The following is a 26,237-nucleotide window of genomic DNA, read 5'->3' as shown; positions in this document are numbered from 1 at the left end:
ACTAGGTTCTTCTAGAACATTCCAGAGATATTCTCTGCATATATGAGCATCTCCCTAAATATTCATTTATATATATATATATATCTTTATATATACGCCACACAGATGGGAGCATTCAGTGCCTTCCACTCTGTATCTTGCTTTTCTCAGATAACAATATATCCGGAGTATTTTACTATCTAATACATTCAGAAGGGTATCATTCTTTGCAAACGGGTGTGTCATATTTCACAGCGGCCTAGTTTATTGAACCAGGCCCCTATTTATGGGCACATAGGTTGCTTTCTGTCTCTTGCCTATATCTTAGAAAGTGTGGCAGTGGTTAGTGTTGTACCCGTGTCATTTTGCACATGGACTTGGAATTGCTGGGTCAAGGGCATTCTGTATGTGGAATGACCTTGCCAAACGGCCCTCCACAGGGGCTGTACTGGTTTTCACTTTCACCTGCAGTGAATGAGGAGAGGCTGCTTTCCCACACCCTGGGCGGCTGGGTGTTGATAACTGCTAAGGTGAAAAACAAAAGGCGTTTTAGAGTGATTTCAATGAGCGTTCCAGCAGTTTAGGGTTCTAAGGTTGAACACCTTTTCATATGTTTAAGGGCCCTGCCCCGCTTCTTTTCTGGACCCCATGTTCATTTTGAGGGGATTACCGTTGGGGAGTATGCTTTGGGGTTCCTTTGTGTGCTGACCTCCAAGCCGGGCCGGGGCAGGCTTGACAGGGGTTCCTTAGGGGGTAGGACCCAAAGGTTCAGGCAGGCTTCTGCTCCTCATAACCGCCTCTCTTCCCCTTTCCCTCCCTGCCAGGGATGGCTCTGGGGGCAGAGCCAGTATGGAGGCATTTAAAAGACTGACAAGAACACCCCTTTCTTAACCCCCACCTTTGTGGGGCTGATGCTTCAGGAGGATGAAACAACCCTTGCCGGGTGACCTGGGTTCAAATCCCCCACCCCTTCACTTAATGTCTCTGAGCCTCAGTTTTCTCATCTGTAAAATGGGCAGAGCACACTGTCCTCTCAGGATGAATGTGAAGTTTGCCTGAGACGCTGGGCGAGGACTAGAAACTCAAGACCCATCTGAGGAAGACTGCGTTTATTACAGAGAGTCACCAGATAGGGGACGCCAAGCCCTTCTAGCATCACTGTGTAGTGGCAGGAGAGGTTCTTATGGTTGTATATCTGAAAGCGTCCCTGGGCCTGATTCAAGACGGGGACACTGGGTTCCCTCAAGGGGAGTGGCTCCTCGGGGCTATCCCCAAGCTCCCTTGGGGTGGCCAAAAGTGTGTTTTCAAGAGGCGGGATCTGGGGCCCAGACCCTAGCAAGGGACAGCAGGCCTTAGTGGGGACAAGCAACTCTGGGGGGCGCTAATTGGCCCCTGGGGTTTGGCCTCATTAGCTAGTTGAATCCAGGCTGACTTGATTGGCTTCTGACCCTGAAAGGCTTAAGGAGTCATAGGAGGGGCCTCGGCCTCTAGATCCCACAGCCCTGGATAAACATCCCCTGCCAGCATCCCTGCCAAGTGACCACTTACACTCCTTGCTTGTCCAACCTCCTGAAGGGGAGAGAACGCCCTGCCACCGGGCCAGCACGGGTCAGTCTTGTACTATTGTAAACACGTCCTTAGTTGTGCTGAAATTCAGAACTCTTCAGAAACGATCCACACCCCCAGTCATCCTGACTCTGTCTTCTGCTCCTGTGACCCAAACACAGCTCAGCTGGGACTTGCAGGCGGCAAATGTCCCATAGAGCCTGCTGTTCCCCAGGCTGGGCTCCCTTCCACAGCTTTCCTGCCCAGTTATTGGGCTCCAGATGTGCTCTCAAAGGGACCTGAGCTGCAGGGAGCAGGACGGGGACGGATGGCCCCTCCTCATTCCATAGCCTCCAGTGTGTGCAGCCTCAGAGGCTGACTACCTTTGCGGGGGGGGGGGGGGGGGTTCCCATTGCCCTGGCTCAGGCTGTTTGCAGCCTTTGGTCATGTGACTGGGCTGGGTCACGTGACACAGGCCTTGATCATGTGACCCTAGGGGCTCGAGAGATCCTTGAAGGCACTTGCCATATATCTGATTCATCTCGGTACTTCCAGCCCCGACACAAGTTTGGGCAGTAACCAATGGAGGAGGAATTGGCAAGTCATGTCAAGTTGGATTTTTAACCCAAATGCAGGATGGTGATTCACTAATCGTGTTTCACATTCGTTCTTTCCTCCCATAAGCATGTCATTTCCTTTTGCGTTCCCTCATTTGCTGTCAGCTCCCAGAGGGCAGGGCATTTCCCTTTGTTTTGTCTGTAGCGTTTGCATTTAGCGGAGTCAGGGGTAGTAGCTTGTTGAAAATGTTCTTATCGTAAACAAGACACAAGCTTGTAGTGCATTCAGTCGATGTATTCATAAATAGTTGTAAACTAAAAGAAATATGAGTTTGCTAGAGAAAAATTGGAAAATAGAAAAAAGCAGAAAGTTAAAAAAAATCACCCATTGTTCCACCATCCAGAGAAAACCACTTATAAACATTTTGGTGTGCTTTCTTCCAATATCAGGCCTCCCACCCATCCTCCCACCCCTCCACCTAGATTGCTGTTTCTGCGTAAAGCCAGGGGCCGGGGCACTGTGGAGGAGGGTGGCCTAGAGTCTGGCTGGTGAACAAAGTTGGTGCATTTTTAATTGTTCTCTGGAGCCCTCAGTGGCTGCCCAAGTCAAGGGTCGGGGGGTGTGAGGAAGCAGGGCTCTGGGCCCCCCAACCTTTTTCGGTCAGAGCCGTCCACTTTCACCTGTTCTGCAAATTGGGTTTCTAAGGAAAATTTCACTGGGCAAAAGATTTCACCGTTTTCAAAAAGTTTAAAAACCATCCATCCAGCGCGGGCCCATTCTTCCCCTTGCTTCACACTGTCCCATCCGCATCGTGGCCCCATTCATGAACCTGCACTCCTTGAGCCGCTCTGAGAGCTGCGGGTTCCAACCTGGTTTGTCTTTCTGCCAGTGTCCCCTCCTCCCCAGATGCCCTGAGCCCTTGGCGCTACCTTGGGCTCCCAGCCCAGTGACCCTACCCAACAAGCAACGAGGTGGGGTTGGCCAGAGAAGTCCAAGTGAGCCTATCAGGGCTCTGGGGGACCATTGCTTCCTTTTCTAAGGGTCCCCAAACACTTGTTTGTTAATCTGCAACAGGTCTTGCCTGGACATTGACATGAAGCTCCCTAGATAGAATCAACCACTTTGAAAATCCAGGTGACATTTGCCACCTGCCATTTCTTGGTCCCTCTTCCTTCCTCTGGCATCCCTCAAAGCAACTTGCCCATCATGCCTGCAGGTCCCGTTAGGGTCTGAGAGTCTAATTCTGCTGGGCATGGAGGCTTGAACTCAGCACAGCATGCTTGGACTCAAGGAAATCTCCAACTGCCTGACTCCTAAGAGGGAATGAGGTCTGACCCCCTCATTTTGCGGTCGTGGGGAGGGTACCCGAGGTCACCCTCTGAACTAGGGTACTCATTTCCCATCCCAGGACTCTGTCCGTGCCTGTCTCCCGTGTGTGTGTCCTTCTCCATGTGGGTCTACCTGGGGGATTGGGGCTGTGATCTGAGCCTCCCGCTTGCAGCTGAATGGAGCTCTAGATCCTCCCGGACATTTCTAGGTATACGCCACGCATCTCACATCAGAGCAAGATAGCCAAGCCGTTGGGCTTACGCAAACACACACGTGTGTGTGTGTTTGCCCATGCATGTGCTTCCATGTGCTCTAAAGGATTAGATACTTTTGCAGATACGTCTCAGGACGTGCCGTGTGGCCTCAAGCTGGGCCCAGCTCTGCTCAGTTGACCCCAGGAGTGACTAAGAGGTGGGGCGACTGCCAGGGCTGGTAGAATGGAGGGTGAAATTGAGGGGTCAGCTGTAGCCCGGGGGCACCCCCAGCACCCACTCCTTGTGGGTACCAGTGGCGGGTGGCAAGGGAGATGGAGTCTTCGGCCAAACTGGGTGATGCTTTGCTTAGGGTGCCGAGTGCGTGGGTGATGACCTTGGCCTTTGTCTTGAGAGGGATGTAGCACCTCGGTAATTGGAAGGGATGATCATGATTTGTCCTTTCCAAGGGTGTGATCAAGCAAAAATAGCCTCTATTCTTCACCGGCAGGAGGAGCCGCGGTGAGCTGGGGTGGGGGTGGGGGGCACTGGTCCTGGTGCCAGGGCTGGCAGGCGTGCTGGAAGCGGGCGTTGCAGTAGCTGGCCTGCCTCAGAGCTTGTCACAAAACATTGTCACAAAAACAGTTGTGGGCTCACCCCGCCCCAGATCTGGGCGCGGCAGGGACGCAGCCTGAAGAGCGCCATGCAAACAGAAATGAACAGGAAGTGGGAAGAAACAGGTAGCCTGATAATGAGGTCCTGGGGCCCCTGGAATGTGGCTCCCCACCACCCAGGCACCCCTGCCAGCAGCTCTTGTCACCAGAGGCTCTGGGGAAGCCTCTAGGAGCAGAGTGACAAGGCCCCGGCCAGGATGCTCTAGAATTCCCGGAGGTTCCCTAATAGCACTTTCCCCGGGGACTTTCAAGAAATGTGCCTCCTGTTGGACGATGCTCCCTGATCCCAGTTTCTCCTGGGGGGTTGACAGCAGAGAGATGTCTCCTAGGTCACGTGTACCCTGGGACCTTCACCTGCAATACGTTTTCACAAAAATGTCATGCTAGGTCCTGACCACTGGTAAACCTTGCTCTCAAGGGGTCCACAGTCTGATGAGGAAATTAGACAAGTAACCTCACAGCAGCAAGCCAGGCCACCCTGTGAGATAACCACCTCTGCCTGAGTAGATCTGAGGAAGCTTTCCAGAGGTGGTGACAGTTGAGCAGGTTCTTAGGTCAGGTAGGAGTTTGCTGGTCTGCAGAGGGAGGAAGGGCTTCCCAGGCAGAGGGCTCAGCGTGAACAGAGGCATGGAAGAGTGAAAGAGCTGTGTCTTGTGGGTGAGTCAGAGCCAGTGGCCTCGGTCATTGTGGTGGGAATGTCTGGTTCTTAGAAGAGCAGAACCCTTGTGGACAAGGTACTGGCAGATGGGTTCTAGGCTGCCTTTCTGTGGGTCTACAGAGACCTCTTCTAAGACTGAAGATGGGGAAACTCTGGTCCTGTTCGTCAGCTCTCAAGGGGCCAGAATCCAGATCTGGCAGGCGAGGTGTCCCCTCCTCCATCTTCCAGAGCAAAGCATTTCTGGCGTTTGTGCGTTAAAAGGAAGCAAGTCTCCGTCTTCAAACAGCACGGGAGGCCAGACTCTTCCCCTTGGCTAGCGAAGGGGTGAGGGACACTGAGGACAATTCTGCTGGTCTCCCACCTCCACTGAGCCAGGAACCGCCAGCATCGTTTGTGGCCAGGACGCAGCACAGATTTGATGCCCAGGGCATCACGTGGGCCCCAAGGGAGCTGGCCGCAGGAAGGTCAAGGGTGCGGGTGCTCTCAGTCTGTGTAATCAGTGAGGGTGCAGGATGCAGTCCCCACGTACTGGAGGACATGGTGCCCAGGAGATGGCAGGACCCTCATGTCTCCCCTGCAACTTATTTATAGCCTCGCTATGGGAATCTGTGGCCATCACAGCATTTAATTCTGTAATCACACTGCAAGCAGGCATCCAGCCCAGTGAGGCTGGGGAGGCTGCCAGGGCTTAGGGAGGGACTTGGGGGGCAGGGCAGGAGTGTGGAGGTGGTGATGTCCCCATCCGCCTCCGGCCCCATTGTGTCAGCTGTGGCCTTGGCTCTGTGCCCCTCGATGCACCCTAGATAACAGTAATAATAATAATAATAATAATAATAGACGATTAACACTTACATAGCACTTACCATGTTCCAGGCCCTGTCCTAAGCACTTTGTATATATGGGCTCATTTATCCTCATCACCACTCTGTGAGGTAGCTACTATTATTATGCCCATATTCCAGATGAGGAAACTGAGACACAGGGCACACAGCTGGTGAGAGCCTAGATTTGTACTCGGGCGTTCTGGCTCCAAAGTCCACGGTCCCAACTAGGTTTCTCCTGGCCCCAGAAGTGAGGGGTCTCCCAGGCTCCTCGCCCATGACCTCAGCTCTGCCCAGCTCCTGGTTCCTCCTGGACCAGCTGCCCCAGAGCTGCACACACCACGAAGTATGGTTGCTTCATCCTGGAGAAGCGACACTCAGCTTCCCTCCTGGACTCTCTCGGGGTTTCCTACTAACAAACTTTCACGTGCGGTGGGGAGACTACCTCACTGGGAAGCTGTGGAGATCAGGGGGTTGGGAGGGGAGCCACTTGGTCAAGCATCGTCTTCTGCTGAGTGTGGGGCAGCTCACTCAGTCTTTAATTAGTTGTGCGGTTTGGGGCAAATGACCTTGGTCGGTCGAGCCTCAGTTTTTCTCATCTGTAAAATGGTGCTACTAATAAGAGGACCACAGCTCAGAGGATAACTGTGGGGACTAGATGAGATGGTACCTGTAAAGCTCATTGTGCCTGGGACGTAATAAGTGCTCAACAAAACTGAGCCATTTACTGGTGTCTTTTAGCATAATCCTGTCCTGAAGGCAGGGCCCAGACCTCTTCTAGCCAAGTCCTGGGCAAGGTCTACAGGATGTTTGAATTAAGGCAGAAGAGTCTGAGCCACTGAAGGAGTCTCAGTAAGTGCAGGGCAGAGTCCGGCCTCAAAACAAGTTTTTTCTCATCCTCCTCCAAGCCAAACCTCTCCATCATTTGGGAAACGATTTCCTGTCTGTGTGGGCAGCAGCTCCGAGCTCATAAAGCAGTTACCCTTAGACCAGGGTTGTGTCTGTGAGGACAGAATATTTCAGAAATGCACTTGCTGACTGAGAAAAGCTTCTCACTTCGAATTCTTTGCACGCACCCTCCCCTGGGGCCAGTAGTGGCTGAGAAGATGTTGACTTAGAAACATGTTGGCCAGGGCTCTCGCCCACGCCTACTGCAGGGTTGCCTGTAAAGCCCCTGGGAAGGCCCCTCCCCAGATGTGACTCCTAGTGGGTGCTGCAGGCTCGTGGTAGGGGGTGGGGGTGGAGTGGGAAGGAGAAAGGGCCATCCTGTCTAGAACCGGCTGCTTTAGAGATGAACCGTTTGAAGGCAAACAAGTGGTTCACAGTCTAGCTTTGTGGTTCAGCCACGCAGAGAAAATAGTATCCTTCTCATGGGGAGAAAGGAGAGGTGGTGAGGATTCCTCGGTGTGGCCGGCATCACCGGCTGGGCCATGAGGGGCCCGTTGGATGTCTTGGAGGCGCCTCCCCACCAGAGAGTCCAGTGCAGTGACATTCAGAAATGCGGGTGTTAGATCAGGTAAACTGTTCTGTAAGGAGACAGATAGTCCATAGTTTCGGCTTTGCCAGATGTAAGAACTCTGTGGCAATTACTTAACTCTGCTGCTGTGGCACAAAAGCAGCCATAGACAATACATGAATGAAAAAATCGGTTGTGTCCCAATAAAACTTTATTTACAAAAACAGACGGCGGGCCAGATTTGGTCCACAGCTGTAGTTTACGTGTTAGAGGAATGAGAGCTCAGCCAGGGCTGGAGGCCGAGGAGCGCTTCCCGGAGGAGGACATGGCAGCCGAGAGAAGCAAGAAAAGCATTCCTGGCGGTGGCTGGCTTCACCCCAAATCTCGTGTGTGATGGTGAGTGCGCTCCTGGATGCTGGCCTTGCCTCTCGGAGGATCCACCTTCCCTGGACCGGGCTCCCATAATTTAAGGCCTTGCTGTCACTCCGAGAGCTTCAAGCAGACCGTTAAAAAATACTTTACCCAGCTCCTCTAGTGGTTTTCAGAGGGATGCTTGGCCCAAGTTTCCCTCCGTAACTGGTAGTCACCAGATGGCATTTGTCCTGTTTCTCTCTCATTACTGGTGAGGAAGAGAAGAATAGTTCCTTTCTGGGACACCCCTCCTGGCCTCAGGGACAGACAGCATCCATGAAAGCCTCACACTGCTGGCCTCCCTTTCTTTATCTTCTTCTTTTTTTTTTTTTTTTTTTTTTTTTTTTGCGGTACGCGGGCCTCTCACTGTTGTGGCCTCTCCCGTTGCGGAGCACAGGCTACAGACGCGCAGGCGCAGCGGCCATGGCTCACGGGCCCAGCCGCTCCGCGGCACGTGGGATCTTCCCGGACCGGGGCACGAACCCGTGTCCCCTGCATCGGCAGGCAGACTCTCAACCACTGCGCCACCAGGGAAGCCCTATCTTCCTTTTTTTTAAAAAAAATAAATTTATTTATTTTTGGCTGCGTTGGGTCTTCGTTGCTGCGTGTGGGCTTTCTCTAGTTGCGGCGGGCGGGGGCTACTCTTTGTTGGGGTGCGCGGCCTTCTCCTTGCGGTGGCTTCTCTTGTTGCCGAGCACGGGCTCTAGGCACGTGGGCTTCAGTAGTTGTGGCACACAGGCTCAGTAGTTGTGGCGCACGGGCTTAGTTGCTCTGCGACATGTGGGATCTTCCCGGATCAGGGCTCAAACCCGTGTTCCCTGCATCGGCAGGCAGATTCGTGACCACTGCGCCACCAGGGAAGTCCCCGGCCTCCCTTTCTTCAGGAGGAGGAAGGTTTCAGATTGTGTATCTGTCGGCGGCAGGGGCTGGACAGCGTGACCCTCCTGAGCTGGGGACGCTGTCATTCCAGCTCACCTGGGAGCCCAGGCCTCATGCCAGCTGGGCCCAGGGAACATCCAGTCACCGTGAGGGAGGCCTGGAGGTGCTGAGTCCTCTGTCCACCCCACAGGAGAACTGTACCGGGTTTCCTTGAGAAGACAGAGGTTCCCAGCCCAGGGAAGCATCGAGATCCACGAAGACAATGAGGTGGGTTTCTGAGGGTGTCTGGGCCACCTCTGTGGCCAGGATGTCAGGAAGAGCCCCGAGCTGGAAGACAGGCCACCCAGTTTTCACTCAGCTCTTCATTCGACTTGCTGTGTGACGTTGTGCTGGCCCCTGTCCTCCTCTGGGCTTCTGGGTCCCGTATGAACAAAAAGAGTCTCTTGGGACTTCTCCCACCCTGACACGGAGGGGCTTGCCCTCCTGGTGGCCTGTGCCCCTCACTCTGAATGCACAGGAGGTGCCGTCAGAGTACCCCGCCCCCCGCGTGTGTGATTCTCTGTGTGTCCCCTGCCCCCACCTCCCCATTGCCTGTCTCTCTCTATCCTGACTGATGTCCCTCTTAGGAAGGCTGCCCGCAGCGCTCCTGCAAGACGCACGTCCTTCTGCTGGTGCTGCACGGGGGGAACATCCTGGACACGGGCTCGGGGGACCCGTCCTGCAAGGTGGCCGACATCCACACCTTCAGCTCCGTGCTGGAGAAGGTCACGCGCGCCCACTTCCCCGCAGCCCTGGGCCACATCCTCATCAAGTTCGTCCCCTGTCCCGCCATCTGCTCTGAGGCTTTCTCACTCGTCTCCAAGTGAGTCCCTTTCTGCTTGTTTGGACTGGCTGGGGTTGGTGGGGGGGGGGGGGCGAAGCGGAGGGGCTGCCCCTGCCACATGGGTACGTGGTGGGCAGGTAGGTGCCTGCCTAGGCCTCTCTGGGGTGTCAGGTCCCGATCAACCACAAGCATCACCGGTGGGAAGTGGTCAGCTAGAGTCCAAAGTGATTAACGCTTGAACACTGACTCCTCCTCTGACCAGGGCTGGGTGGCACTCAGACCCACTTCCTGTGCTCAACAGGCTCTGGTCTCATTGGCCCAGACAAGGAAGCTGAGGCATTGAGAGGTTAAGCAGTGTCCCCAGGGTTACGCAGCCCGTGGACCCAGGAGTCAAACCCAGGCAGCCCCACTCTCTAGCCACACAGTTAAGAGCCAGTAGAGATGTGTGCTCTGATGGAGGTGGCACAGGGCACTGTGGACACTCAGAGAGAGAGAGCGCCAGGGAGGCTTCCTGGAGGAGGTGACTTTTGGGTGTGCTTTGAGAGTAGTGTAACCTGTTAAGGGTGCGGGCTCTCCGGTCAGCCTGGGTTTGAGTTCCGGCTGTGTAACCTGGGGGAAGTTGTTTAACCGCTCCCTGTGTGTTTCCTTATCTGTAAAATGGGGGTGATCTGGGTATTAACCACCTCCTAGAGTTTTTGTTGAGGATTCCGTGTGCTAGTGCACGTGAAGCACACGGCAGGGCGCGGGCATTAGCTGAGACTCACGTCACCATCCTGGTAGGAGAGGCACTGTCCCTGTTGGTGGACAGTGGGCCGGGGCAGCAGAAGAGAGCCCTGCTGGCTGGGAATAAGGCAGTGCGCCTGCAGGGCTTAGTTCTTCACGAACCTGCCCTGGAACCAGTGCGGGACAGACTGTGCAGCTGGGGGCCCTCAGAACCCGGGGGACTTTGGGAGGCCCTGCCCACTTCTCCAGGACCCGGTGGCTCCCTCAGGGGCTCCTCAGATGCCTGCCCCGTTGAACCGGCTGAAGGTGGGGCCTGGAGCCAGCTGGCAGCCCTGGCTGCTCAGCAGTGATGTAGGCAAACAAGACCCTGAGCACCTGTGTGGCAAATGGCTGGCTCTCGAGCCTGGAGCCGGGAACTTCCTGCAGCTGGGGAGAAAGGGAGGCCGGTGGCACCTCGGTCTCGCCCCTCACCCCCTTTCGTAGCTTCTGCAGAGGAGCCTCCATCCTTGTGGGGTTTGGGGAGGGTGGAGAGGGATCCCTAGTCTGGTGCCAGCTCCCCAGGGGGGATGGAGTGGGTGCTCTGGATCAGGTGTGGCTCTAAGGAGAGGGGCTCAGCGTCCGGCCGCTTCAGGGGGAACACGGGGAGGGCATGCGGGGAGTCGCACTTCTCCCCTCTGAGAGAGAAAGGAAAGTCTCCTCTGCCTTCCAGATTTACCCGTGTTCCCCGGACACGGGCTGGGCAGATCCCAACCAGAGTTGGAAGGAAGGAGGTTCGGTCAGGAAGGAGAGTAGTTCCCCAACCTGGTTAATGGCCCAGATCCGGGTGTGATTTCTGTTAAACTGCTAGGTGGTCAGGCCTCCCCCTGGGTCGGCTGGGTCCGGAGGGGAGGAGCCTTAGAATCTGCATCCTGACTTCCTGCAGGCTTTTGCTCTGCAGCGGGTTTGGGAAGCAGAGCTGAAAGAAGGCTCTGTCCGTCACTGCCGGTAGTTGGAGTTAATTCTGTTCCTTCATCATCAATCCCAGGGCGCCCCACCCCTCCCCGCTCTCCCCCAGGACATCTGACCTCCAGAGCTGGGTCACCCAGCCCAGGCCTGATCTCCAGGAAGACGAATGGCCCGGCATCCACTGGAGGGGACAGCGGGAGGGAGCCTAGCTCTCCCCCAGGCAGCTCCTTACCCGGGCCATCGATCACCCCTAATCACTGCTGGGAAGGAGGTCCTTCTCAGCTCATTAAAATCTCTCCGGCTGCAATTGAGGGCTGTTTCCTCTAATTTGTGTTTCTTTTGGAGATGAGGAATGGCTGTTGGGCCCGCCTGGCACTCCGTGAGGTCTCTGCCTCCTGTGCCCAGGGTGCCCTGAGCCCTGTCACCTTCCCCAGTTTCTGTCAGGTCCCTGTTGGGTCCTGGGTCGACCTGAGCTTGGATTATGGAGGAAGGGCAGGCTCTGGAGAGGGGACGAACAACATCTCTGTTGTCCCTCCCTGCCAGCTGGGTCTGATGCCCCAGGGGACAGAGGTAGGATGGGTGGGGTGCAGGCAGGCACAGGCAGCTGGGAGCTGGTCCCTGTTGGGGCTGAGCTGCCCAGAGAGAGGGAGGCAGGAAGTGAGGGGTCCACGCAGCAGCTGAGGATCAAGCCACTGGTGGGGGGTGCTGTAGGACAGGCTCTCTCAGTCCTTTCTGGGGTCACAGACCTTTCTGCAAAGCCCTTGATGGCTCTGATCCTCTCCCCAGAAAGATGGACACGATATCATGCGTGCAGCTGCGTGCCCAACTCCAAGCTGTGGCTGATGGGTGATACCCATGCCTGGCACGCCCTCTCACCTCCCTTCTAGCTTCCCTAAAGACTTTCTTGAGGCCTAGTTCAAACCTCACCTCCTCCAGGAAGTCTGCCATGATGACATGTCCCCACCCTGATCCACACCAGAGGCTTCCTCCATAACTGGGGTGTCCTTTGAGGCCATACAGAAAAGGGCAGAGAGCACTGCTGTCATAAGAGACACAGGGCCCACATCATGGCTGGCACGGGATGGACATACAGGGGGTTCAGCAGAAGCTTGCCCCTCCCTCCACCCCCACCCCATTGCCTGTGCTTTGTCTCATCCGGCTCCTGCCTGGGTCCTCCTGAAGAGTCCCCGAGCCGAACGCCCAATTCCTGGCCAGCATGTGCTCCCTTTTGCCCGGCTGGGCTTACCTTGGCCCCCTGTCTGCAGCCTGAATCCGTACAGCCACGTTGAGGGCTGTCTCAGCAACAGCCAGGACCACGTCCCTCTGGCCGCCCTGGCCCTGTTGGCCATCTCCTCCCCGCAGTACCAGGATGCAGTTGCCACCGTCATCGAGCGAGCCAACCAGGTGTACATGGAGTTCCTCAAATCCCCCGATGGGATTGGCTTCAGTGGGCAGGTAGGACAGCCTGCCCTTGCCTCCCTGTCCTGGTCGCTGCCTGGAGAGAGGCTGGGGTCTTCTAGAAGGATCTAGACCAGGGTGCCCTGGAGCCCTAGCTTCTGAGATCCAAAGAGGCTTTTGAGATCTTTGGGTTTTTCCTCATTTTACAGATAGAAAAACTGAGGCCAACATCTGAGTTCTGATTTTCAGCCCATGCTGATCTGTGGCCCAAGTCTGACCCCTGACTGTAGCCTGCTTCCCGTCCTCAAGCTGACCCTCCCATCCCCCTGTTGGGACTCTCAGTGCCTCCCTGGGACAGGCTCCTTGTTCCCCCGCGGACAGGCGACCCACGCTCTGGCTGGGTGTGGAGTGGGGGATGTGGGGGTGGCGGTGGGCAGGCCTGCAGTCCCAGCTCTGCCTTCTCCAGGTGTGTCTCATCGGGGACTGTGTGGGGGGCCTCCTGGCCTTCGATGCCATCTGCTACAGCGCGGGGCCCTCCGGTGACAGCCCTGGCAGCAGCAGCCGGAAGGGGAGCGTCAGCAGCACCCAGGTGCGGGCCAGATCGTGGGAATGGGGGAGGGTCTGTCCTTGGGAGCCCCAGCCCCGGCCCCAGGGGAACAGGGCCTCTCTTGCGGGAGGAGTGTTAGCTTTTCACGTTTGTGCTGTGACATCCGCGTTACAAGGTATCGTATCACAGTCCTGCAAGAGTAGTGGGAGATTATTATTACAGGTGAAGAAACTGAAGCCCAGAGAGGGCGCATGCTGGGTTTGGTCCCCAGACAGCTGTCCAGAGTGCTGCTGGGCTGCCGAGCCCTTTGGACTTGGGGGACAGCCCTGTGCCTAAAATCCCACCGTTACTGTGCTGTGGCTCCCATGCCCCTTTTGGAAGAAATACTGCCTCTCACGCCGTAGGAGAAAGGGGTTCATTTATGCCGGGGGAGGCGGCGGGGCCCCAGAGTCTCCGGTGACTGAAGCGTCCTCCTGTCCTCTGCTCGGCCCCAAAGGACACCCCGGTTGTGGTAGAGGAGGAGTGCAGCCTGGCCAGCAGTAAGCGGCTCAGCAAGAGCAGCATCGATGTCTCCAGCGCGCTGGAGGATGAAGAACCCAAGAGGCCATTGCCACGGAAACAGAGCGACTCCTCCACCTATGACTGCGAGGCCATCACCCAGCATCACGCCTTCCTATCCAGGTAACCGCTCCCCGCGCCTGCTGCCTTCCAGCAAAGCGTCCGGCGGGACGGGACCTTGGCCCAGAGTCATCTGGGAGGCCTGTGACTCCCAGGCCCTTGCATCGGGGTGGGGGGAAGGGACGAGCCCTGAAATGCTGGGACCAAGGCCACTCCCCACGGACCCTGCGCCGAGACCCGGGAGTCTGCACGCCGTGTCCGCCCCACTCCCCAGCTTGCAGAGAGATGGGGGCAGTTGGTCTCACCAAGAGGGTAGAAGCTGCCCTTCAGCCTACTTCACTGATGGTCTCAAGAATCTGGTGAAAGAACAGATGTAGGTGTGTTTTGTATTTCTTAGTCTTGTGTTCTTGGTATTTCTCAGATGGGGCAGCAGAGGCCAAGGAGGTTAGGAACTTTCCAGGGATCACACAGCCAGTTACTGGAGAGCTGGGGTCAGCATTTTGGTCTCCCGGTGTCCAGCACCCCATGCACTCTCATTCAAAGGCCAGCCGGGTCCCTCTGTGGAACTGCCCACCCTTTCACGCTCTAGAAGAGGCACGTTAACAGCCACTGGCTAAATGAATTATCTGTACATTTATTCAGGATTCAAATGGGTATTGAACATAGATCCAAATGGGAAGGAACGCCTCTTTTCTTCTTCCCTTTCTCCTCAATTCTCTCCTCCCATCCTCCCTCCTTCTTTTCTATCCAAATGATAAGTAGCCTGAGGTCATCACAACATTTGGAAAATGTATCCTCTCACCGTTGCCGACTTTGGAGTATTTCCTTGCAGTATATTTTTTACTTGCTTTGCCTATAGTTTTACTTTAAAAAACCCTCTTATATTGTGGTCTTTTCCCCATATAATTAAAAATACCTGGTAAATATTCTTAACAATATTTTTTTGAGTGAATGGATGACATCTTACTTAGTCCCAGTAACTGGACACTTTGGCTTTTTCCAGTTCTTTGCAATTATAAACAGCACTCCAGAAGCACCTTTGTGCATATATATATATATGTATATATATATATATATATATATATGTATGTATATATATATATATATATATATAGGAGTTATTTCATTCAGATGGATTATTGGAGGAAGAATTATTAGGTCAAAGGCTCTGCATATTCACATCATATTTAAAGCCCCTCTGAATGTTTATTCTTTAGAAAAGCAGCTACATTTCAAGTCAGGTTGCAGGGTAAAATCATACCATTTCTGGTTCATCCTTGAAAAATCCTTTAAGAAAGCCCCAAATTTGGAGAGTGACGTGAGGTTGGAGGCTCTCGATAGCTGGTCCAACACAGCCAGCTCTTCCTTCTGGTGTAGGGACAGATGGCTGTTTCTCCGGCAGTTAAGTAGTTGGTGTGTGTTTAGGGACCACGCTGTACATGAAATCCGAATTGTTAAACACCGGGGGGGGTCATCCTCACTGCAAGATGCTCACACTGCGAGAGGCGGGGGTGTGTGGGGGGGGATTCAGATTCAACTGCCCAGACCCTCGCCCACAGGGGATGGGGGACTGGTGCACATTATTTCGATTGTTATTTCTAAGATTCCCTTTCTCCTCCAACTTGAGTATTTTAGTAGAATTTGCATTCCGTTCATGGATTCATAGATCCTGCGCTCCTGCTGGACTTTCTTAAAGCCCGAGCGGTACCTAAATGCAGCTGGAAGGTCAGGGAGGTCCCCGGTTTTCTACCCGTTCTCAGCAGCCCACTCTGGGTCTGTGGCTAAACATCAACTTGAAGTGTTTGGGGCAACGGGCACCTGGGATGGGAATGGCTGGAGTTCTGTGTGTCTCATGTTTTTCTCTTTAAGCTCAGCTTCCTTTGTGGGCTAGAGGGGAGGAAAGGCCAAGCTGTTTGCGTCTGTGTCTGCGAGTTGCCCGGAACATGAGTTCCCGTGAAAGCCCTCGTCCTGGTGGAACTGATGTCACCCAGCTGTCTGGCCAGGCCGGGCTTCTCTGCTGGACAGGGCAGGAATTCACAGCGTGGCCATCACAAGACCAGTACGGTGGGGCAGACCTGCCATTGCGCAGGGGGCTTAGGTTTTCAGGTGCTCAGTCCATTTTAGCGAAGAAAGTTTGATTGGATCACGGCCACGCGTGTTTGTTCAAGGAGCGTCTGTGGCTGCCCGCGTGCCACGCGGCAGAGTTGAGTTAAGTAGATGTGATGGAGGCCATATGGCCCCCGAAGTCTGAAATATTTACCATCTGGCCCTTGACAGGAGAAGTTGGCTGACTGCTGCCTTACCCAAATGTCGGCCAGGCCTTGGTGTTGGATGCTGAGATGGTCGCCCACTCGTGTCGGTGATCCATCAAGTGGACCCCGGGTCTGAGCCCCGCCCCAGAGACGGAGGGCTGGGCGCTGCACCGCGGACCTCAGGCTGCCCTGCTAAGGGCTCACCCCCCGTGCTTGGTCCCCCCCCTAACCTGCGCTCCCCTGTCTTCCTCCCTCGGCCAGCATCCGCTCGAGCGTGCTGAAAGATGAGGCTGAGCCCCCTGCGGCCGGGGGACCCCAGCTCCCCGAGGTCAGCCTGGGCCGCTTGGATTTTGAGGTGTCCGACTTCTTCCTCTTTGGCTCGCCCCTGGGCCTGGTCCTGGCCATGCGGAGGACGGTGCTGCCCGGACTGGATGGTGGGTATGGCGCGGGCTGGGGTCCAAGATGCCTTTGGGTCACTAGGCCACTGTGTGAGGGCCTGGAATGGGGGAGAGTGGGGGCGGGGAGGGCCACGGAGTCGGGGTAGATGAAGAGAGAGGCGGAGGAAGGAGAAGGAAGGGTCGGGGGGGGGAGGAGCGTGGGGCAGTTTCCCTAGATGGGCGAAGGTGAGGCAGCTCCTGGTGGATTTTGCTGTCCCTGTCACATGCCCCAGACTGATTTGTGCCCCCACTGTCCCGTTGTCATGCTGTCAGGGAAGAGGAGCCCTATTGCACCCACCCCCTCCATCCCCAGCGCCCAGGCAGGCCCTCTGCAGCCAAGTTGGTCTTACTGCCCCCTGCAGACGCCCTGCTCACCCCAGTGCCTTTGCTCTCGCAGTCCCTGCAGCCTTCAGTGCCTTCTCCCCATTCCTCTAAGATACACACGGAGGTGATTTGCACCAGCAGATGACTTAGCAATGACTTTGAGGAAAAAAGAGGCTGGATCGGAGAACAATGGATCAGGGATTCTCGAATTTCCTTAGCACCACAGTTTACCAAAACGTGCACTGTGGAACAGATAAAAAGTGTGTGTGTGGGGGGGCTCTGCTAGAAGTGGGGAGAGGAGGCAGAATCCCACGGCCGCCCTTAACGTTGCTAAGGAAACCTAGGGCTCCCTGGATGCTGGACCGTCCAGTCCTCTAAGAGGGACCGGGAGGCGCGTTGATGAGCTGAAGCCTCAGTGGAGACACCTGCTGGTCAGTGGGAGAAGTGTTCTGTCAGCGCTGGCGAACTAAGAAGTCTACTTACTACCGGGCCTGGGAATTGAGCGGGCCGAAGGAAGGGGTGCTGATCCTGACGGAAAGATCCTGGGTCTGCTTCGTCGATCAGGTAGCAACTGAGTGAAGAAACTAGAAGAATTTAAAGGAGTTTGACCAGTGGAAATAGTGGAAGGCGTCCTGCTAGGAGGAGGCACAGCTTGAGCAGAAGCCGAGAGAAAGGAAAGCAGCAAGCGTGGCTGGGGAGTCACCGACGTCCACCATGGCTGTAGTGCTGGGCGCCTACAGCGGTGCTTCTAGGTGGGGCAGGTTGGCAAGGCATTGAAGGCCAAGCTGAACCGAATGGCTTTGATCCTGTCGGTAGCAGGGAGCCGTGGCAGGTTCTTGAGCAGAGGAATAGGCTACTCAGAGCTGCAGTCGAGAGAGCCTCCTAGGGCCAAGGGAGCAGGTGCTCAGGGGGCTTCCCCCATGTATCCTCCCACTTCCTACCCCCACCCAGGTTTCCAGGTACGTCCTGCCTGCAGTCAGGTCTACAGCTTTTTCCACTGCGCGGACCCCTCTGCCTCCCGGCTTGAACCACTGCTGGAGCCCAAGTTCCACCTGGTGTCGCCCGTCAGCGTGCCCCGCTACCAGAGGTTCCCGCTGGGTGACGGACAGTCCCTCCTCCTTGGTAGGCCCTCAGGAGTGTAAGAGTGTGCTGAGCCGGAGGCTGGGCCCCAGCTACAAGGTGCCCCAGGGCCACCCTCTCTGGTCCAGCCCCTCCAAGCCAGTCAGCGGTCAGAGTGACTAGACTCCCCTGAACAAGGTCTATGTGCTCTGTGCGGGGGGGACAGGAAGACAGCTGACTCACCTGCCTTCCGAGCAGCCCAGCTGTGTGAGCACCTGTTCTGCAGGAGGCATCTTTGGGCTCTCTGCCCCGTGACCAGCTCCCAAGGCTGGGACCAGCGTAATACTTGAGTGGTCAGACCTGATTGTAAGTCTGGGGATCCATGCTGAGTGCTATTCCTAGAGCCCAGCCTGGACTCCGGAGGGGCAGGGCAGGGAGTGGGTCACCCTGGAGGGCTTCGTGGAAGAGGGGGCCTTCAACCAAGGCATTTGGACAGGTGGAGAAGAGCTAGAGGATGGGGGCTGGGGAGATCTTCTGGGTGGAGGGAAGAGCAGGAGCAAGGGCAGGTGGGTTTGCGGGAGGGCCAGTGGCCTCCAGGGCTTAAGTGGGGTGAGCCAGACATGGACTGGGGTGAGGCCAAGGGGAGGCCTCTATTGGACAGTCAGGGGCTTGGAGATCAGAGCCTTGGCTCCGTACCACAGTTGAGGATGTTTAGCCAAGCCTGTTCAGAGATTTGGGCCAGATTGGGGGCGGGGGCTGCTGGGCACGTGGCTCCTTCAGGATCAAAATCCAGTTTACCCCCCTTGGCCCCATTTCAATGGAAACTTAATTTCCAAAGTCCTCTTTTGTCAGGAGTTTCCGTAGACAGAAGGGGCTCTAAAAATGTGTCACGCATTTAAAATGTGTCACTCTCTGCTCAGGGCATCCCCCTGCCCCCAGGGGGCACCCTTGCTCCCAGGCTGGAGTCCCCATTCATTGCCAAGCTCGGCCACAATCCTCTGTGGCTCAGGGAGGAGTCGGATACAAGAGCACATGGTAACGTACCACCTGTGATCTCAGCTGGTGCTTTTGGGGCAGCGTCCCAGACGCGCCCTCGGCAGCTCTCCCGGGGCTGGACGTGATGGTTGGGAACCTGACTCGTGCCTGCCTAAGCCCTGGCTTGGAGGAGGTGAAATCTGACTGCATACTATGGTGAGGGGGTCCCGCCAGGCCCCGGGGAAAGCGGTGCGGGCTGCCCGTTGGCCAGGTGAGGGAGCAGGCCGGGCTCAGCCTCCTGCCCGGCTCGGGGCCGGCGCACACGGGCAGCTTCATCTGAGGCCCGCCACTCGGCCTTGACTGTGAAATTCCCCCTCCAGCTGACGCCCTGCACGCCCACAGCTCCCTCTTCCTGGAGGGCAGCTCCCGGGGCAGCCCGCCGCTGCTGGAGGCCCCTGCCTCGCCCTCTCAGGCCCAGGGGTCCCAGCGCCCGGGGCGGAGGATAAGCCAGGGCAGCTCCCACAGTGAGAGCTCGGAGTCCTCGGACAGCCTGGCCCCCGTGGGCACCTCCCGCAGTGAGTGAGGGTCTCCCGGGCCCTGCCCGGGTTCGCGGGAGAGGGAGCCCTCCTCCGGGTGGCCGCTGGCCCACTGCCGGGGCTGCTGAGGGCGGGGGAGGAGGGGAGAAGGGAATCCAGACCGAGCTCTGGCCTCAGAGAGAACTGTGACCTCTGACCCCGGACAGGGGCCCTGACCTCTGACCGTGCACTGAGCCGTGACCTTGCCAGGCCTCGACTTAATCCCAACGTTCAGTTTTCCCCCTGGGAGTCCCTGTGAGCGACAGCCCTGGGATGAGACTGTGCACGGCTCCGTGGGTCTGGCCTCCATCCTGGGGACCAGTTTGCAGCACGCGTCCTGGGGGAGGGGTGGGTACGCGAGGGGGCTGGGGGGGCGGTCGTTGAAGGTGGAGGAGGAGTGGCACATTTCCCAGAGCTCATTCTGAGCCGAGCGCTCTGGCCCCAAACTTGTGGCCCGAGTGGCACATCCGCCCCTGGATCCGGGCCCCGGGGGTCCCACGCTGCCCCTTGGGTCAAAGCTCCGGGCAGGCCGCCCTGACCGTGCCCCCCTCTTGGACCCACAGTCACAGCCAAGTGGTGGGGCAGCAAGCGCATTGACTACGCCCTGTACTGCCCCGACGTCCTCACCGCCTTCCCCACCGTGGCCCTGCCCCACCTCTTCCACGCCAGCTACTGGGAGTCCACGGACGTGGTGGCCTTCATCCTGAGACAGGTACTGACGTCCCTTCTTGGGAGGGCCCATCCTTCTGGGGAGAAGAGGCTGACCTCGCGGGCCATGTTGGACACTGGGAAGGCACCGAAGCGCGGCGAGTGGGGTGGGGGGGTGACCCGGACAGACAACGGTTTTCCTAAGGAACCCTGGCCTCTGGCCAATGGCGTGGTATTTTCTAGAAAATTAAATAGACATCACGTAGGAGAACGTACCTATGTTCAACTTGGAGACTGGAGTCATCATGCCCGTTCCCCTGTGGGTCTCAAGGTCCTCGTCTCTAAAATAGGTGGAGAGAGAGGCCAGTGACTGAGGGAGAGCCTGGGAGGGTAGAGGCTGGGAGGTGAGGGTCGGATCACATGCACCCTCCACGGCCAAGGTCAGAGGGGGATTTTACACCGGGTCCGATGAGAAGCCACTGCCGAGTTTTGAGCGAGGGAGAGATACTGATATTTTAGAAGGAAGTCCTGTGGCTGCTGTTTGGAGGGCAAGGGGTCAAGCGTGGGATCCCAACTCGGAGGTGGCGGCTTGGGCTAGGAAGCTGGTGGCAGAGGTGCCGAGGAGCTGCCGGGTTTGAGGTGTGGTGACAGGACCTGCTGACATGCGGGCTGCGAGGGAAGGAGAGGGGGGGTCCCACGAATCCTGGTTTCCACTCGATTAACTATGGTGACACCATGCCCTAGGGCTGGGGAAGAGCCGGGCTGGGCGGGAGGGGATACTGAGTCTTGGGTCTGGACCTGGGAAGATGAGATGCCTGTTAGGTGTTGGGACGGAAGGTGAGTGGAGAGTCTGGAGCTCAGCTGGCTTGGAGATAAAAATGTGGAGTCATCAGAGCTTGATGGCATTTAAAGCCAGTGACGGGCTGCCCTGCTTCTTAGACCAATTCCCATGTGTGGTTATTTTCCCCACACCAGGCAAGTCTCTGACCTCAGCTGGGTGTCCTACAATTTCACTCAGTTTTGACATTATCTACCTAGAGATAGGGTCAGATCCCACGGGTTAAGGGCTCAGCCCTACAACTGCCCGCCCCTCCCCCATCAGATGTCAGTCTTCAGGTCACCACCTGGGTTTCTCTCTCTCTCTTTTTTTTTAAACATCATGAAACATTTTTTTCTTTATTTTTTTTGGCTGCGGCGGGTCTTAGTTGGCGCACGTGAGATCTTCATTGAGGCGTGTGGGTCCTTTCGTTGCAGCGCGTGGGCTCTCCGTTGCAGCGCGTGGGCTTCTCTCTAGTTGTGGCATGCAGGTTTTTCTCTCTCTGGTTGTGGCGCGTGGGCTCTGTAGTTTGCAGCACGTGGGCTCTATTGTTGAGGCGTGTGAGCTCAGTAGTTGTGGCGCGTGGGTTTTAGTTGCCCCGCAGCATGTGAGATCTTAGTTCCCCGACCGGGGATTGAACCCACGTCCCCTGCATTGGAAGGTGGATTCTCTACCACTGGACAACCAGGGAAGTCCCTCACCTGGGTTTTCTGACCCACGGGCTATAGAATGGAGGTTCCAAAGATCCTCTCCTTGGATTCAGTTAATTTGCTAGAGTGGCTCACAGAACTCAGTTTATTTACTAGATTACCGGTTAATTATAAAAGGATTTTATAAAAGGAACAGCCCGATGGAAGAGATGCAAAGGGCAGGGTACGGGGAAAGGAGCTGGAGCTTCCGTGCCCTCTCTGAGGGCGCCACTGTCCCCAAATTCCCATGTGTTCACCAACCTGGAAGATCTCCAAACCCCATCCTTTTGGGTTTTTCTGGAGGCTTCATTACATAGACATGATGGATTAAATCACTGGCCGTCGGTGATTGAACTCCAACCTCCAGCCCCTCTCCCCTCTCTGGAGGTGGTGATGTGGGGCTGGGGTGGGACTGAAGGTTTCAACCCTCTGATCACAAGGTTGGTTCTTCTGGCAACCAGCCCCATCCTTAGATGTGGTTCAAGCCACCTCATTAATATAACAAAAGACACCTTTGTTCCTTTCACTTAGGAAATTCCAAGGATTTGAGGAGCTTTGTGCGGGAAATTGGACAAAGACCAAATATATACTTATTATAAATCACAGTATCACAGATACCAAGGGAGTTACTGTAGATGGAGAAGTTCAGGGAGGAGTCCTGGAGCTCCTCTGGGGGGAGAGGAAGAGCCACCAAAGGAAACGGAGGAGGACCAGAGCAGACCGACGGGAGGGGGCCGCTGAGCTGGGCAGGATGGAGGTCACGGGGCCTTGGCAAGAATGGCTTCAGGGGAGACACAGGGTCAGAAGCCTGCCTGGAGTGAGGGAGGGGAGAAGGCAGGGGGGAAGTGGAGACAGTGCAGGGCGAGTCTTCTGTGGACTTCTGCCGTCAGGGAGAACGGGAACATGTGATGGCTGTTGAGAGGGGTCCTAGGGAGAGGCGCTATGACGGCATATTTAGATGCTAAGGAGAATGATCCAGCAGTGAGGGACTAGCCAGCGACGTAGGGTTGAGGGGGAACTGGCTCCATTATGTTCTTGAGGAGGTGGGTGGGGCTGGGTGGACCAGGGCTCCAGCTGGCCTTCGGTAAGGGTCACCCACCGTAATGGGGGAAGGCAGAGAACGGGTACAGATGCAGGTGGCTGCTAGGTTTGGGTGTCGAGAGCAGAGGCTGCTCCCAGGCCAGAGCATTTGAGAGACAGTGGTCTGGCCCCAGCTGTCAGGACAGGTGGGCAGAGTGGTAGGTGCTGGGGGCTCCCGGCCTCCTGAGGGTCCCAGGCTGGGAGGTGGGGAGGCCTGGGGGAGGGCCTGACTGGCCGCAAGCTGGAGGGCCCTGACACCATGGGGAGGAGGGGGAGGGGTCCAGATGGCCTGACCCGGAGTCCTGCTGGGCCGCTGATCAGGTGATGCGCTATGAGAGCGTGAACGTCAAGGAGAGCGCTGGCTTGGACCCCGCAGCACTGAGCCCCACCAACCCCCGCGAGAAGTGGCTTCGTAAGAGGACCCAGGTCAAGCTGCGGGTATGTGCTTGTTGGAGGTGCCTGCGGGTTGAGGCTGTGGTCTCGGGGAGGTGGGGCTGCCCCCGGGGGCTGGGGCATCCACACGGCGGGGAAGGGCTTTGGTTCATTCCTCAGATCTCCGTGCTCATGCATGCTGGGATTCAGGCTTAGACGAGGCCCCCAGGGCTGCAGTGGAGGGGGGAGGGGGGAGTAGGTGAGATGGGGAGCTGGTTGCCTGTGGCCTGGGTCCACAGGAGCACCACGAGTGGGGGTCCAGGGCACTGGGGATGGTGAGGAGATGCCAATTGTGGAGCAATTGCTATAAGCCAGGCCTCTGTAGATGTACCCAGGGGTCCAAAAGAGTCCTACACACAACCACGGGGCTCACAGCCCGGTGTGGCATTTGCCATCATATAGAGGGAGGCACAGATTAGGAAGAAGATGAAGAGAAGGATTGTCAGGGCAGGCCATGTGGCGCTTCCCTGAAGAAGCATCATCTCTGCAAGGTATTGACGTATGAATAGGAGTTCAGTAGGCGTACATTCATATACTCAGCAAGCGATCGTCAGTACCCACTGTGTCCCAGACCCTTTGCCAGGCAGTGGGGCACGGGGATTCACAAGCACACCACTGCTGTGGTGAGGGCACTTCCAGTCCTGTGGGGACATCAGACACGGACCCCAAGAACAGTCCTAAATGGTAGAAGGTGATCAGTGATCCACGAATCAACTCTTTTGTTGGTAAACGTATTTATTGAGCTATAAACCACATTTTATGCAATTCACCCACTTAAAGTGTGCAATTCAGCGTATCTTAGTATATTCACTGATGTGTGCGACCATCATCATGGTTAATTTTAGATCATTTTCATCACCTCCAAAAGAAACCCCTTACCCTTTGGCTCCCATCCCCCTCCCCCAGCCCCCTACTCCCACCCCTAACCGTAAGCAACCACTAATCTACTTTCGGTCTCTATAGATTTGCCTATTCTGGACATTTCATATAACGGAATCATACAATATGTGGTTCTTTGTGTCTGGCTTCTTTCACTGAGCACCTTTGTCAGGGTTCATCTACGTTGTGGTTTGTGCCAGTACTTATTAATTCCTTTTTATGGCATCTTTCCATGGGTTTATTTCCATGAATGAGCTCTTCCCTTATCAGTATTCTTGTAAGCAGGCCTGCATCTCCCACTTGACTGAGGGTTTCCAGGTCAGGGTCCGTGACTGGTTCCTCTCTGCATCCCCAGAGCCCAGCTCTGGGACCAGTGCAGATGAGGTTCCTGCACATGTTTGTTGAATTGAATTAAAATACCATGGGAATTGAGAGGAGGCAGAGACCGTCTTTGGGGAGTCCACCGGTGCTTCTTGGAGAGAAAGAAGTTGAGTCAGGTCTTAGTGTGTGGGCTGGAAGAAGGCGGCAGGGGACCAGGGATGCCATGGCAGGTGGGGGGGGGGCGGGCAGCGTGAGCAAAGGCCCAGAGGCCTCTGCAGAGCCTGACCTGAAAGAGCGAGTGGGGCTTCGGAGGGCAGCAGCAGGAGATGGGACTGAAAAGATTGCCCAGCAAAGTTTTTTTTTTTTTTTTTTTTTTGCGGTACGCGGGCCTCTCACTGTTGCGGCCTCTCCCGTTGCGGAGCACAGGCTCCGGACGCGCAGGCGCAACGGCCATGGCTCACGGGCCCAGCCTTCCCGGACCGGGGCACAATACTGCGTCCCCTGCATCGTCAGGCGGACTCTCAACCACTGCGCCATCAGGGAAGCCCCATCCCCCAGCAAAGTTTTGACGTCAGGCTCAGGATTTGGACTTCATCCCGAGGGCCCCGGGGGGTTAAAAGATCTGTGCTTTATAAAGACGGTTGACCTGCCACGGGGAGTGTTTTTGAATAAGGGGGCTCCTTAAGATGCTACTAGCAGAGCCCAGGTGAGAGGTACCTGGGTGTGGGAAAAGACACAGATGTGGGTGGTTCTGTAAAGACAGAGTGGTTTGGGTCTTGAAACCAGGCAGGGAGTGGTGGGCATTTGGGGCCAATGGAGGCCTTAGAGCTACGGAATGAATTGAAACCAGACATGACGAAGGGTGGGGATGCTGGGATAGTTACGGACAAGTGATGCGACGTCCAGCATTGCTCCAGAATGATCTGGAGCGGGGTGGGGGGAATCCAGCCAGGGAAGAACAGAACCAGAACGGCCGTGACTGGTTTCTGGCCACAGGAGACTTCCTGCCCTGTTTTCTCTACTCTTGACGTTTAAATCGCCCACGAAGCAAAGACGGATGGTAAACGGCTACTGGATGTGAGCCGTGATGAGGAAGGAAGAAGTGAAGGTGACCCTCGGTCTAGAAGGGTGCCAGGCTCTGAGGACTGGCTGTTACGTCCGGGCCATGGGGAGAAGAATCAAGAGCGGAGAATGCTGGTCTGCAGGAGCCCAGGGCTCCTTGGAGACAACGTGAGGGCCTAAGGGTCTGTTTCCCTCGTGGATTCCATGGGGACACATCTCGGGAACTCTAATGAGGTTAATAGGAAGGAAGGCAGTATCCGGCAGGTGCACATCCCTCCAGCTGATCCTGTGGCTGACATAAGGAAAACGCCAGGCCAAGTCCCCTTGCAGAAGTTGAGCTGGTTTCTGTCCTTCCAGAATGTCACCGCCAACCACCGGGCCAACGACGTGATTGCGGCGGAAGACGGCCCCCAGGTCCTGGTGGGGCGGTTCATGTACGGGCCCCTTGACATGGTGGCCCTGACCGGGGAGAAGGTACAGAGGCTGGGCCATCCCCTCCTGGGTACCACGTGGCACATGGGGTGAGGGCTGCAGAAGGCCTGGCTGCACGGGGTGGGAGACGCTCACGCAGGTCAGGGAGGGAGAGCGGGAGTGAGGGATGGACTGGGTGCCTCGGAGAAGCTGGTGCGGCTGCAGTGGAAAGAGGAAAGCTGGTGGGAGCCAGGAACTAGCATCGGACGGGACCCCAAGCCCTGCTGTCCTGGCAGAGAAGAGCTCCCAGGTCCAGCCCCAGCCCCCCGGCCTTCAGCCATTCCCCTGGTCCCTTCACTGCCTGCAGGTGGACATCCTGGTGATGGCAGAGCCTTCCTCCGGCCGCTGGGTGCACTTGGACACGGAGATCACCACCAGCAGCGGCCGAATCACGTACAGCGTGCCGCGGCCCCGGCGCCTGGGGGTTGGCGTCTACCCCGTGAAGATGGTCGTCAGGTAAGGCCCAGGGGACATTCTCATGGTGGTTTCACCCAGCTCCATGGCCCTGCCAGCCAGGCCTTTCCAGAAGATGTGGTCCTCGAGGTACTGTCTTTTGGACCCTGTCCTTGTCTGCAGGGAGAGAGGAAGATGGGATGTGGTCACAGCTGTAGCATCAGGAGATGCCGCCCAGGTTCTCTCTCAGCCTGGCCCCGACTGAGCT

At 56.4% G+C, this 26,237-nt stretch overlaps 1 protein-coding gene across 1 annotated transcript in view; it reads left to right on the top strand.

The window, feature by feature from the left end:
• Window positions 1-26,237, top strand: part of PITPNM3 (PITPNM family member 3) — an 89,111-nt gene that overhangs the window by 52,650 nt on the left and 10,224 nt on the right. Inside the window, exons 5-16 of the mRNA XM_059046669.2 lie at window positions 8,692-8,768; window positions 9,128-9,363; window positions 12,258-12,447; window positions 12,857-12,979; window positions 13,434-13,618; window positions 16,069-16,241; window positions 17,520-17,690; window positions 18,983-19,177; window positions 19,741-19,889; window positions 22,733-22,849; window positions 25,463-25,579; window positions 25,884-26,032. Of these exons, the coding sequence (XP_058902652.1) occupies window positions 8,692-8,768; window positions 9,128-9,363; window positions 12,258-12,447; window positions 12,857-12,979; window positions 13,434-13,618; window positions 16,069-16,241; window positions 17,520-17,690; window positions 18,983-19,177; window positions 19,741-19,889; window positions 22,733-22,849; window positions 25,463-25,579; window positions 25,884-26,032 (1,882 nt within the window). The remainder of the gene's footprint in view (window positions 1-8,691; window positions 8,769-9,127; window positions 9,364-12,257; window positions 12,448-12,856; window positions 12,980-13,433; window positions 13,619-16,068; window positions 16,242-17,519; window positions 17,691-18,982; window positions 19,178-19,740; window positions 19,890-22,732; window positions 22,850-25,462; window positions 25,580-25,883; window positions 26,033-26,237) is intronic.

The sequence above is a fragment of the Kogia breviceps genome, chromosome 19, assembly GCF_026419965.1.
Source record: "Kogia breviceps isolate mKogBre1 chromosome 19, mKogBre1 haplotype 1, whole genome shotgun sequence".
Classification (NCBI taxonomy): Eukaryota; Metazoa; Chordata; class Mammalia; order Artiodactyla; family Physeteridae; genus Kogia; species Kogia breviceps.
Note: the sequence above shows the minus strand (reverse complement) of the source record. Positions and strands in the feature narration are given on the sequence as shown.